Source organism: Castor canadensis, chromosome X, assembly GCF_047511655.1.
Source record: "Castor canadensis chromosome X, mCasCan1.hap1v2, whole genome shotgun sequence".
NCBI classification, from domain to species: Eukaryota; Metazoa; Chordata; class Mammalia; order Rodentia; family Castoridae; genus Castor; species Castor canadensis.
This window is the reverse complement of record NC_133405.1, coordinates 4,343,323-4,354,828: the sequence shown is the minus strand read 5'-3', so window position 1 is coordinate 4,354,828 and position 11,506 is coordinate 4,343,323. Positions and strand designations below refer to the sequence as shown.

Sequence of the window (11,506 nt, the reverse complement as noted above, 5' to 3'; positions counted from 1 at the left end):
GACAGGTCTTTAGTATTCTCCCTGGGCGGCTTCTTACCCAGCCTCTCTCTCTCCTTGGTGCTGAAGATGGAACCCAGGACCTTGCACATGCTAGGCAAGTCCAAATTGTACCCCCAGCCCCCGGGGCAGCTCTTGATTAGTGACAGCCAGACCACTTTCACTCACAGCCTCCCTAACCACCTGTCTGAGCAATGGTCCATGTGGTAGGTAAGGTGGCTTGAATCAGCTTCACTCTGGGAGGCGTGAAGTGACCTGGCAAAGTGCATACCAGTGAGTCAGTGACAGTGCAGTCACTCATTGCCTTGTCCTTTCCTTCCAGCTCTGACCCCCCCACCAATGTCCCTTCTATTATTCATTATTAGGCATTTTTTTGAGACAGGGTCTTGCTAGGCAGCTCAGGCTGGCCTCATATTCAGGATCCTATCACTGCAGCCTCCAGAGTGCTGGGATTATAAGCATGTACCACCTGGCCTGGCCATAAGTAGGCATTTAGTACATGTACATGGAATTAAATTGAGAGTTTCGGTGAGGCAGGAACCCACTTGGCCGCTGCCTGTGCTCCAGCATGCACTCCCACGGAGGGGAAACTGGGCTGTGAGGGGCCTCTAGGTGGGGGTTTGTGCAGAAGGACTGGAGGCTTTAGGGAGGTGGGGTTTGAAAAGGACCTAGAGACTTGGTGTGGCATGTGTGTTTCTGTCGGGGCTAGGAGCAGGGAACCATGGCAACCACCTTCAGATCTGATACTCTTAGCGAAGTCATAGTCGTGTTTCATGAAGTCTGATGCCGACCACCTCAGAGTGAAGTTTCAGGCCAAGTGCTCTGGCTCATTTAAGGAGCAGTTTTCTTCAGAGCAGAGTTGGAAAACTTACTTGGAAGAACGGGAGCAAACCTTCCCACATTCAAAGTATGTGCTCAGAAAGAGAAGAGCAGCAGAGCAGGGAAGGGCGTCTTGGTGGTCCTTGCTATGTGGTTTGACACTCAAGTGGCTGCCTCTGGGAGAATGAAGTGCAGTTTCTCAGTGTGGCCAGAACTCTGGACGATAGCTGGCTGGAGGGAGGCCTTGGCCACCCTAAGACTCCAGTTCAATTCTGTAGCCTACAAATGCCTGACAACCTGGAGAAGCTAATGTGCCCTGGCACAGAAGCAGTCAGATCATATGAGGTTCTGAGCTGGGCAGAGATGGTATGGTGTCAGAGGAGTATAGGGCAGCTCCGGCCTGAGCAGGTGGGGCTCCTGAGAATCTGGTTGTAGGAGCTGGGCCTATCTGCCTGGACAAAAGGCCTGGCCTATCATGAATTCTCTGAAGAGTGAGAAAGTGAGCTGTGTGTGGGATGGTGGCCCCAATGCTTAGAGATGACTAGGGATGGAAGGCACAGTAAAGGGGAGCTGGCACGCTCCCCATGAGTGGAGGTATGCGTGAAGTAGGTAGGCAACCACTCAGCTGTTTCTAATGGGGCAGAAGATCAGACAAGGTGGCCTGCCTGAAGCTTCCTGAACTCCTGACTGTCTAGACTGGGGACGTGGGAAAACGGTTTGCTACTTATTGGTTCTTGTGGGAAGCTGCATTAGAACTGCCTTTTGATCTGCAAGGTCTCAGGGGACTTGTTGGCAAGAGAGTGGAATAGGGCTGGCACGACAGGTGGTGTGTGAGGAGAGCTCCCTTGCACACCTCCAACTCAGCCAGCTTCTGTAAAGAGCATTTGGAGTAATAGTGGAAGTACTCTATGGAACTTGGGGAAAGAGGGAAAGGAAAAGAGAAGGATAGCTCATCAGTAATATCATAAAACATAACATCTGTGAAGGTAGAGGATATAACGATGTGTATTGAAAGCTGTTGAAAAATGGGCGGTGGGAGATAAAGGGGTGAGGAAGAGCAATGGAAGGGGGCGTACATTGAGACACCCCTTTGAATGGCAACTTTAATATTAATAAGAAAACCAGGACTGGAAAATAGGCATGGTGTGTGTGTGTGGTGGGGGGGGGTACTAGTGAGAGGGGGAGGGTAAATGGAGGAGATTTAGGTGCGGGTGTATGGTTGGTGGACTTCATATACCTATATGAAACAGAACTAAGAGACCTCTTGCAGTTGCTTTAAGTGGGGAGGGGAAGGGGTTGGTGGGAAGGGACGATGGAGGGGAATGTAACTAATGTACAATATAGGTCTAATGGGAATTGTCACTAGGAATCCCCCTGTACAACGAATATATCCTAATAAAAATTTTAAAAAACGAGCATTTGGAAAACTCATCTTTTGGTGGCCCTCCTTTCTAAATGCGAGAGCCACCAGTGGCTGGCCCTCTTGGTGTGCATTATTTTCTCCAAAGTTCAGCTTTTAAACCGTTCTTTTTCTTACCCTTCCTTTTTCTTTCATCCTTTCCAGGAAGTTTGCCTCAAAGAGGCAAGGGTCCTCAAATCTTCCCCCCCCCCCTTTGGCAGTGCGAGGGATCAAAACAGAGCTCCAAGTATGAGCTGGGAATGCTGAGCGACAGCTGCAGCCCCCTCAGGTAAGTTTCCAAACAGAGCTGCTAGTGCTGTTTGGAGACCTTTAGCTCTGGGGACACTGTCCTGGCCACCATAGAACATTTAGACTCCTCACAGCCTCTTAGGCTTATCACATCCCAGCAGTACTAGATCTTCCAGGCAACCAAGAACCCCACAAATTTGTGAACAGCCTTAGAGAGCTAACAGTGCTCCCACGCCCCTCTCACCTTAAAACCCACTGTCTCCTTCTCCAAAGGGAGTGAGTTGCTCAAGGCCATGCCACCGGCCAGTAGCAAAGTGAAGACCAAGTGAAATCCCACTCATTCTTTTGTTGCAAGCCCTTTTATTCTTTTCCGTAGGTTATGTCAGGAGGGAGGGAATGCGGTGAACATAGGCCAACTTTACCCTTATTCCCTGCCCACAAAACCGCAAATTCTCTCCCTCATTTTTCTCTTTTTTTCGCTCTTGCCAGACTCCGTTCTCCTCTTCTAGCTCGCCTAGCCCACCGTTTGCCCAACCGCAGGCACAGATACGGTTTTTCTGGCAATTACTGGCAACAGTGCAGTTGAGCGCGATCCGCAGGCGCGGAGTCGGGCCTCTTTGGGGTAGGCAGTGGGATCCAAGGCCCGAAACCTTTCCATGAGGATGCAGCCGTTCTCTGTCCAGCATCGAGGACCGAGCTGTAGCCGGGCCGCGATCGCGGCGGTGCGGCAGACCTGGGGAGAGGTGGAGGACCGCCGGCCCTTGCTGGTCGGCCCGGGGAGGTTTCCCGGAGCAGGGGAGCAGACTGAGGGCCAGAGGCCAAGGCCGGGGGAGGAGGGTGTTGAGGGGCGCCCAAGCCGTGGCTCCTTGGGAGCAGGGGGGCAGAGCAGTGCGGCTTGACCTGGCCTTCCACGCTAGAGGCCGAGGCCCCTGGGCATCGCGGGGCCACCTCTCCAAAGTCCTTTGAGATCGCAGCACGGCTTAAGGGGGGCGGAGCGCGGGGTGGTCAGGGGAGAATATTATTATTCTCTGTTTTGCCTCCGCAGCCGGGGCCGGCGGGTTGTTCTGTTTGAATGAATGAGCCCAGAGGCCGCGCCCAATGGGCGCCAGCGCCTGCTTAATATGCATGAGGCCCGCAGCCAATGGGCGGGCGAGGAGGCTGTTTTAAACGGCGGAGCCCGCTGGCCAATCAGGCGGCTCTCGTGGAGGCAGCTAGCGCGAGGCTGGGGAGTGCTGAGCGGCGCGTCGTGCCCTGCGCTGCCCAGACTAGCGAACAATACAGGTACGTTTCGCACCGCCCGCGCCCGTCGCCGTCGCCGCCGTCGCCGCCGCCGCAGCGCCCGCACAACTTTCCGGCCCGCGCCTCCGCGAGCGCGCCCGCCGCCGCCGCCTCCTGCCTCTCCTCCCGCGCCCTGCCCGCCCCTTCGCCTTCTCTCTGGCTGGGTGGCGGGGAAGGAAGAAGCAATTCAGGTGTTTCAACTTTTCCACGGCTTCCTCCCGAGCCCGCGGCTCCCGGGGCTCGGCTCCCTCCGCCGTCTCCGCTTGGCGGTCGCCACCAGGGGCAGCGGCCGCGGGGCCGAGCCCCCTCACCCCTCCACCCCCCCGCCCCAGCCACCTCAGGCCAGATGTTCCCGCAGCTGCGGAGGGCGGCGAGCGTCCGGCGCGGATGCTCCCCAGCCTGGGACGGGCTCTGCGTGAGGCGGGCGGTCGGTGACGCCGGGGGCTGCGGCGCGGGCAAACTTCGCTGCCGGGCTCGGCCGGGCGTCGCGCGGGCCCGCGGACTGCGCCGGCGGCTCCGCATTAACATGGCCGTCGCGGAGCGGCCGGCGGCCCTTGGTGTGGTGGGGGGGGACGCGGGCCAGCTGCCCCCCGCTCGTCTCCCGCCCGCCGGCGCCGCAGCCGCAGCCGCCGCCGCCGGGTAACATGGCTGGCGCGGTGCGGGGCTCCGGCGAGGGGCGGCAAGGCGGGCGGCTTGCTGCGGGCTCGGGCCCGGCGCCCGGGGCGGGTGGCGTGGAGGGCCGGGGGCGCCGCCGCGGGCCCCGGCGCGGCTGAGCGCCATGGCTGCACGGGCGCCTTTGTTATCCCGAGTGCGCCCCGCGTCGGGGGGGGCGGGGAGGTCCGGCCCGCGGCCCGGGCGGGGCGGGGCGGGGTGGCGGCCGACGAGCGTGCGGCGGCGACGGTGGCGGGGCCCGGGCCGCTTTGTTCGCCGCGGCCGCCGCCTGCGCCGGCCACGCGCGGATCAGCCATTTTAGCGAGCGGGGCTCGGAGGCGCGGCGGGCACCAGCACTGCTGTCGCGGCCGCCGCCGGCCCGGCCCCACGTCCCCAGCGCGCGACCGCCGCCGCCGCCGGCGGCCCCGCGCGCCCCCCGGGGGTGGCAGCTGCGGATTTCACGGGCACTTTCTTTCATCCGGAGGCTCTTGACAAAATGGAAGGTGAATTATGGGTGTCCGGAGGACCCGGCACGGGGCCCGACGCTGCGGGCAGGGGCTCCTCCGCGCCGGGGCCCGCCCCGCCCGGGCTTGCCGCTGCGGGGCTCCACTGCTGCCCCTCAGGCGATCGCTGCCAAGGGGAGCGCCTTAGTTTTACATGGTGACCTTGGGTGTGGGAAAAGGAAAAGATGGCGGGAAGCTGGGGAGGGGGGACAGGGACGACGACACGCCAAGGCTGCATTTTTATTTGGAAACTTTGCAGAAAGTATTCCTGGCTGGACCTGCATTTCTCCGTTACCCCTGGGCAAGATTAGCTCTTTTCGGGTCCCCACCTCCTTTAGCTAGTGACGGTGACGGATTTCAACCAATAGACCAAGGGGTACCAGCTCACTTTCCAGATCACCCGTGTGGTAAAAGCCGTATTTTATAAGCCAAAGCGCATCAGCAATACTGACATTTCACATGTCCCTATTTGCAGTTTTTATTTTGCCTTGATCTTGTTTAGCAGAGGTGACAGTAATTTTTCAAACACAGGCGTTAAACACGTAGCCACCTAGCCTTCAGTCTGTCTTCTGTCACCTACCCTCTTAGGACTGTGTCCTCCAGGTGCTCTTCCCACTTCATGGAGGCAGTTTTCAAACAGAGTGCGTCAGTGATGCAGGGCTGAGTACCCACTTAGTCCCCGTTTGGAAAACTTGTCTGGAGAAGTAACTTGCAAACCAGCGCACTTCATGCTGGTCAAAAGTTAAATGACAAGCGACAGTGAAGCAGATTTCATCCCAGCTCTGCCTTCTGCTACTAGTGGTGTCAGGCAAGGAGGAGTGATGGGATTCTTAACAGGAAACTTTGCTCTGCCTTTGGTGTTTCTTTGTAATTTTGTTATTCATTGTATTGTTTTCTTTGTCTTCATCCATCACAGTAAGGATGGCTAAAGGTGACCCCAAGAAACCAAAGGGCAAGATGTCTGCTTATGCCTTCTTTGTGCAGACATGCAGGGAAGAACATAAGAAGAAAAACCCCGAGGTCCCTGTCAATTTTGCAGAATTTTCCAAGAAGTGCTCTGAGAGGTGGAAGGTAATTTTCTTTCGTATCCTCATGCTGGTGTTAGTTGACTTTCACATTTGGGGATTACTCACCTTCAAAGTCACCCTGGGTGGTTGCTTTCTGTCTCTCTACCTGGAGTCATCTCATCTTATCGTTAGAATGTTGGGTGTGTGCTTTTACTTTTCAAGGCTCTACATGGGGCTAAAGCCCTCACCTCTTGCAAGTGGTTCTAAAGCTGCCACTTTAATTAGGGAACGCTGGGGGCAAGGATGTATCGTGATGTTGAGGAATTTGACAGGTCCTGTTCTTTGCAGACAATGTCTGGGAAAGAGAAATCTAAATTCGATGAAATGGCAAAGGCGGATAAAGTCCGCTACGACCGAGAAATGAAGGATTATGGGCCTGCTAAGGGAGGCAAGAAGAAAAAGGACCCCAATGCCCCCAAAAGACCTCCGTAAGTGACTGCAGATTGGAAAGAACGGCTAAGAGCTTTCCTTTTCCTTGAAGGATTTTTAAAAGCCAGTTTGCCTAAAAATGTTGATGCTTATACAGAACATTCTGTACTGCCACCAGCTTTTTGTTTTTTTTTTTTGTGGTACGCCTTGGTCTTGCTAGGCAAGCACTCTATCACTTGAACCATGCCCCAGCTATACCTTCAGCTTATAGGCTGCCTGGAGGTCCTCTCACTGGGAAGGAAGCACCATAGTTTTGGGTGCCAGGGTCCTTACACATAAGTTCTTTACTCCTTACCCAGAAACTGAAAGCCTCAACAGCATTGTAAACCTTCTAGTATGTACAACTTTGTAGTGCTGTCTGTGGTTTATAACTCTTCACTTGAGGGAGAAATCACACTAAGAAGTAGTATGTGGACTCAACTGGGTGTGCTAGTACACCCATTATAATTGCAGCATTCAGAATGAGGCAGGCGGATCGCTGAGTGTGACTTCACCCTGAGATGCATAGGGAGATACTGTCTCAAAAAAAAGTGTGTGCACTCAGGAACATGGGGATTTAACCTAAAGTCTCATTTTTGTGAATTCTCTCCTGCAAGGTCTGGATTCTTCCTGTTCTGTTCGGAATTCCGCCCCAAGATCAAATCCACAAACCCTGGCATCTCTATTGGAGATGTGGCGAAAAAGCTGGGTGAGATGTGGAATAACTTAAGTGACAGTGAGAAGCAGCCGTATATCACCAAGGCGGCGAAGCTGAAGGAGAAGTATGAAAAGGTAGGCGGGGACTGGTGTTGGTGGGTTGTGGGCGTGTGGCTGCTTTGCTATACTGAGTGCTTGGCATGGTGCGCAAGTGCCCATCTCCCTGTAAGATCAGCCTTGTGTGCTGCGAGTCACACTTCTGACAGGTTTTCGTCTTGGGGACTGCTAAAGGCAGGCTTGACAGTTTTTGCTCACCATTATTTTTTCTTTTTGCTGTGTTGGTAATTAAACCCAGAGCCTCATGTTAGATAAGCACTGTATACCACTGACCACCCCAGCCCCACTCTTAAGAAAAAAAGATTGGTAGGGCTATTACCATGAGTTAGAAGACTGTTGAATACCCATTAACTTTTAAATCTGAATGGCCAAGAAACATGTGTATATGGAAACAAGCACCTCAAATATAATAGGGCTCTATGTTCACTTGTTTTCAATTCTTGCTGTTACCTGAGGCGAAGACTGCATGCCTCTACGTTTTGGTCAAACAGCTGCAGGAGAACTTGGCCACTCATTTGGAATGTGTCCCTGTTCCTTCCAGGACGTTGCTGACTATAAGTCGAAAGGAAAGTTTGACGCAAAGGGTCCCACTAAAGTTGCCCGGAAAAAGGTGGAGGAGGAAGATGAAGAGGAGGAGGAGGAAGAAGAGGAGGAGGAGGAAGAGGAAGATGAATAAAAAACTGTTTATCTGTCTCCTTGTGAATACCTTAGAGTAGGGAGCGCGTGGTTGACACATCTTGTATTTGAGGTGTGATTGTTGCCCTCATTAGGTTTAATTACAAAATTCGATCACGATCATATTGTAGTCTCTCAAAGTGCTCTAGAGATTGTCAGTGGTTTACAGGAAGTGGCCATGGGTGTCCGGAGCACCCCGAAACTGTATCAAAGTTGTACATATTTCCAAACATTTTTAAAATGGAAAGGCACTCTTGTGTTCTCCTCACTCTGTGCACTTTGCTGTTGGTGTGTCAAGGCATTTGAAGATGTTTCTGGCATTTTATTTTCAATTTGTAAGGCGGTGTTAACTCTATGGTTATTGGCTAGAAATCCTGAGTTACCAACTGTACATATCCATAGTTTGTAAAAAGAACAGAACAACTGAGACAGACTCTTGATGCTCCTTGCTTGGCGTTGAGGCTGTGGGGAAAGATGCCTTTTGGAGGGGCTGTAGCTCAGGGCGTGCACTGTGAGGCTGGACCTGTTGACACTGCAGTGGGCATCCATTTAGCTTCAGGTTGTCTTGTTTTTGTATATAGTGACATAGCATTTGCTGCCATTATTAGCTGTGGAAAGGGGGGGCAGCTGGCATGAGAAGTGTTTGGATTTTTTTCTTTAGTTAAGTGTGGTAGATTTTAAATTGTTTGTTTTTAAATTGTAGAACTCTTCATTGTCAGCAAAGCAAAGAACCACTGCATCAATGAAAGTTCAGGAACCTTCTGTACTTAAATCCAATTTGCAACATTCTGTTATTTTTTTGTATGTTTAGAATGCTGAAATGTTTTTGAAGTTAAATAAACAGTATTACGTTTTTACAACTGTTCTCTTACAAAAGCCTAAATTTCTGACTCACAGTAGTCCTAGCGAAACAGCCTGCTTCCTTGTGTGTGGAGACCAGCCTCTCAACTTCTCCTTAGTCGTTTAGGACTGAGGTGAAGGAAACTTCTGCAGGATGTATGTGTCAGTGGCATTGAGCTGAAGTTGAAGTTCAATGTAGAAGACAATGACATAGATATGGTTTAGTGGCAGGCAGGTGGTGAGGATGGAGGCTGGTAAGGCCACATTTCACCTTTTTACCTCCTGCCACTGTTTTGTGAGGTGAAAGAGTGTTCTGGAGTGTGCAGCATATAAGACTTCAGGCCTTATTACCCCTCACTGTGCCTAGCACATCCAGGAGCTGCGCAGGCATCTGTTCTGAATGACATTTGACGAAGTCTCGGGCTTCTGCTTCTGACTCCTGGACCCCATGAGCGTGTGTGGGTTAGGGTGGTACGCTAGGGGTTTATCCGTTTTTTTGCCCCTGCTTTCTTTCCTCCTTCACAAAACCCAAACCCCGAGATTGCCGGTTCCATCTCGAGTGGCCTGAGCAGATTGGTGGAGGCCATCGTTTCCGAGCACTAAATGTGTCATGAAAAGTGGAATGGTTACCCGGCATTTGAGCTCCTTCATGAGAAATGTAGACTGTTGGCCCGTGTTGTTAAGCTATGAGCTTGCTGTCTCGGTAGTTACGTTGTGGGCGGTGGAACATTTGTTGGGGTTGGGATGGGAGCAGTGACCACTAGCAAATGGTGCTGTTCAGTGCCATTTGAAGGCCAGCGGGTACATCTTAACTGCAGTCATGAAGGGCACCATGTTGGTGACCAAGTGTTAGTTTTTCCTAGCATTAGTACGTGGAGATGTGAGGCAAGTGGTGCTGGTTTTGTGGTACTCTAAAAGGAAGCAGGTTTTCCTTTAAGCTCACTATTTGGAACCTTGTGTGGCAGGAGGTGGTGTGCCCTCCACCCTGTTGGGTCCTATATGGGGACAAGGCATGCTGGCAGCCCCGTCTCTGTGTTCGTAGCCATTCCCTCTCATCAGAACTGTCTGTCCTGTTTTCTTTGATTCTTCCACTAGTTAAAAAAAAACCCCTTGGTTGTGAGGTTTGCCCAGAGGCACTTGTTCCAGGATTGTTCCTCCTGCTTCAGTCATGCCCTTGTCACTTGGCATTTCAGACTAAAGCTGCTGCTGTGGCCGCCGCACAGTACCCAAGATACAGGCCAAGATTTGGGAACCGTGACCAACCTTGTCAAATACAGAAGAGGAGCCCAGCCTGTAGTCACAGCGGAACGGTTTCTTGCTCAGTGCCGCTGCTTTCTTTGTAACTGGGTGTACTGGCTGTGGAAGGGCAAAGACTGCAAGCGGGGATTTTCCCGAGGTTCCCCCAGTAGCTGGATAGAAGTGAGGAGCTGTTTGGTCAGCATTTAGTTCTAGAGAGATAGGTTGAGTCCCCTTAGCCCATTTGCTGCTTTGCAACAAGGCTGCTACTCAAAAGGTGTTGCTGCCACATGTTCCTCAAGCGAGTGATGCTCTAGCTTCTCTGAGATGCTGGCAGTGGCATGGCATGATGGGACCACCTGAGGTGTAGATGTAGCTTCTTTCCTGGGCCCATGGTGTGTGTGCTTGCATTGCCAACCTGTTACTTGATTAACCAAAAGGGCAGTACCTGTTTCCTCTAACCGCATCTTCTCCAACCCCCCCTCCCCTGTTCTGGAATGACCTTTTATCCTTTTGGAGAGAACAAGGCTGTAATATAGCAACTATTGTCTGTGTCTGCCATGTGTCTGTTCTGCCACAACTGTACTTGGGGACATTGGATACGTTCATTTCTTCTAATAAAGTTTCTTAATCGGTCTTCCCAAAAAGTAATCAATGGGCTGTCTGCAATCTATTTGAGGTACCAAGCCTCTGTGGTTTTGGTTGATTGTAATCAGCAGTGAAGTACCAACTTCACTGCAACTTTTGCTCTGAACTAACAGTGGGACAGAACCTCCCAAAGGACCAAGTATGAAAGATCTAAAGCCCTACATCAACCTTTTTAGCCAGAGGAGTGGAGGGGGCCTGGCTCCGGAACCCTGTGCTATGATAATACACAATTTGCAGGATGCTTAAGGGTCACTGAAAACACGGCTCAGTACTTACAACCTGCCAGCCAGGCTAACTAGGGCTTAGCTAGCTGACAGAGTCAAGCCCAACAAGGAGTTCTGGATTGCAGCCATGGAGACCGCTTGCCTTCTTAGCACACAGCTCAGTTTTCTGTGGAGACTAGGGCTACCTGGGAAAGAGCTTTGTAGCCTCAGCCTTCCTTGAGTGCTTCAACCAGAGCAGCAATGTGACCCATTCGTATGTTAGGCATTAAAATATAAACTGGGACGCCATGTGATAAGGGAACAACACGTGATCATCTCAGTAGACGCATAAAACGCATCTGAAGCCTGTGTCGGCATGCACGCCTGTAATCCCAGCACTCAGGAGGGTGAGGCAGGAGGATAGAAAGTTCAAGGCCAGCCTGGTCTATATAGGGAGAGTCTATCTCAAAAACACAAAAGTATTTGATAAAATCCAACACTCATGATTTAAAAAAAAAAAAAACACCTCAAAACTTGCCCCTGTAATCCTAACTACTAAGGAGTCAGAGATTAGGAGGATCACAGAAGCTAGCCCAGGCAAATAGTTCAAGAGACCCTACGTCAAAAATACCCAACACAAAAAATGGGCTGGCAGAGTGGCTCATGTGGTATAGCTTGAAGCCCTGAGTTCAAACCCCAGTGCCACCAAAAAAACTCCAACCCACTAAAGGGCCTACAAGAAAACTCATAGCTTGTGTC

The 11,506-nt window shown here is 52.0% G+C and overlaps 1 protein-coding gene across 3 annotated transcripts; it reads left to right on the top strand.

Moving 5' to 3' along the window:
• The first annotated feature begins 3,635 nt into the window (after window positions 1-3,635).
• On the top strand, window positions 3,636-10,547 carry Hmgb3 (high mobility group box 3). 3 transcript variants are annotated; one of them, XM_020167447.2, is made up of 5 exons: window positions 3,636-3,745; window positions 5,813-5,967; window positions 6,252-6,391; window positions 6,989-7,163; window positions 7,687-10,547. In XM_020167447.2, exons 2-5 carry the CDS (start codon window positions 5,818-5,820, stop codon window positions 7,819-7,821), a joined length of 600 nt encoding a protein of 199 aa, XP_020023036.1. In that variant the 5' UTR covers window positions 3,636-3,745; window positions 5,813-5,817; the 3' UTR covers window positions 7,822-10,547. The 3 variants fall into 3 exon arrangements, with proteins under 3 accessions (XP_020023036.1, XP_020023038.1, XP_073918638.1); XM_020167449.2 differs by lacking the exon at window positions 3,636-3,745 and adding an exon at window positions 3,791-3,933; XM_074062537.1 differs by lacking the exon at window positions 3,636-3,745 and adding an exon at window positions 4,801-4,896.
• Window positions 10,548-11,506: the final 959 nt, after the last annotated feature.

What these genes read in the sequence shown, in the direction of transcription:
- Hmgb3 (XM_074062537.1), top strand. An exon ending in AATGCCCCCAAAAGACCTCC is followed by an intron (nt 6,392 to 6,988) that starts GTAAGTGACTGC and finishes CTCTCCTGCAAG; the next exon opens with GTCTGGATTCTTCCTGTTCT. An exon ending in TGAAGGAGAAGTATGAAAAG is followed by an intron (nt 7,164 to 7,686) that starts GTAGGCGGGGAC and finishes TGTTCCTTCCAG; the next exon opens with GACGTTGCTGACTATAAGTC.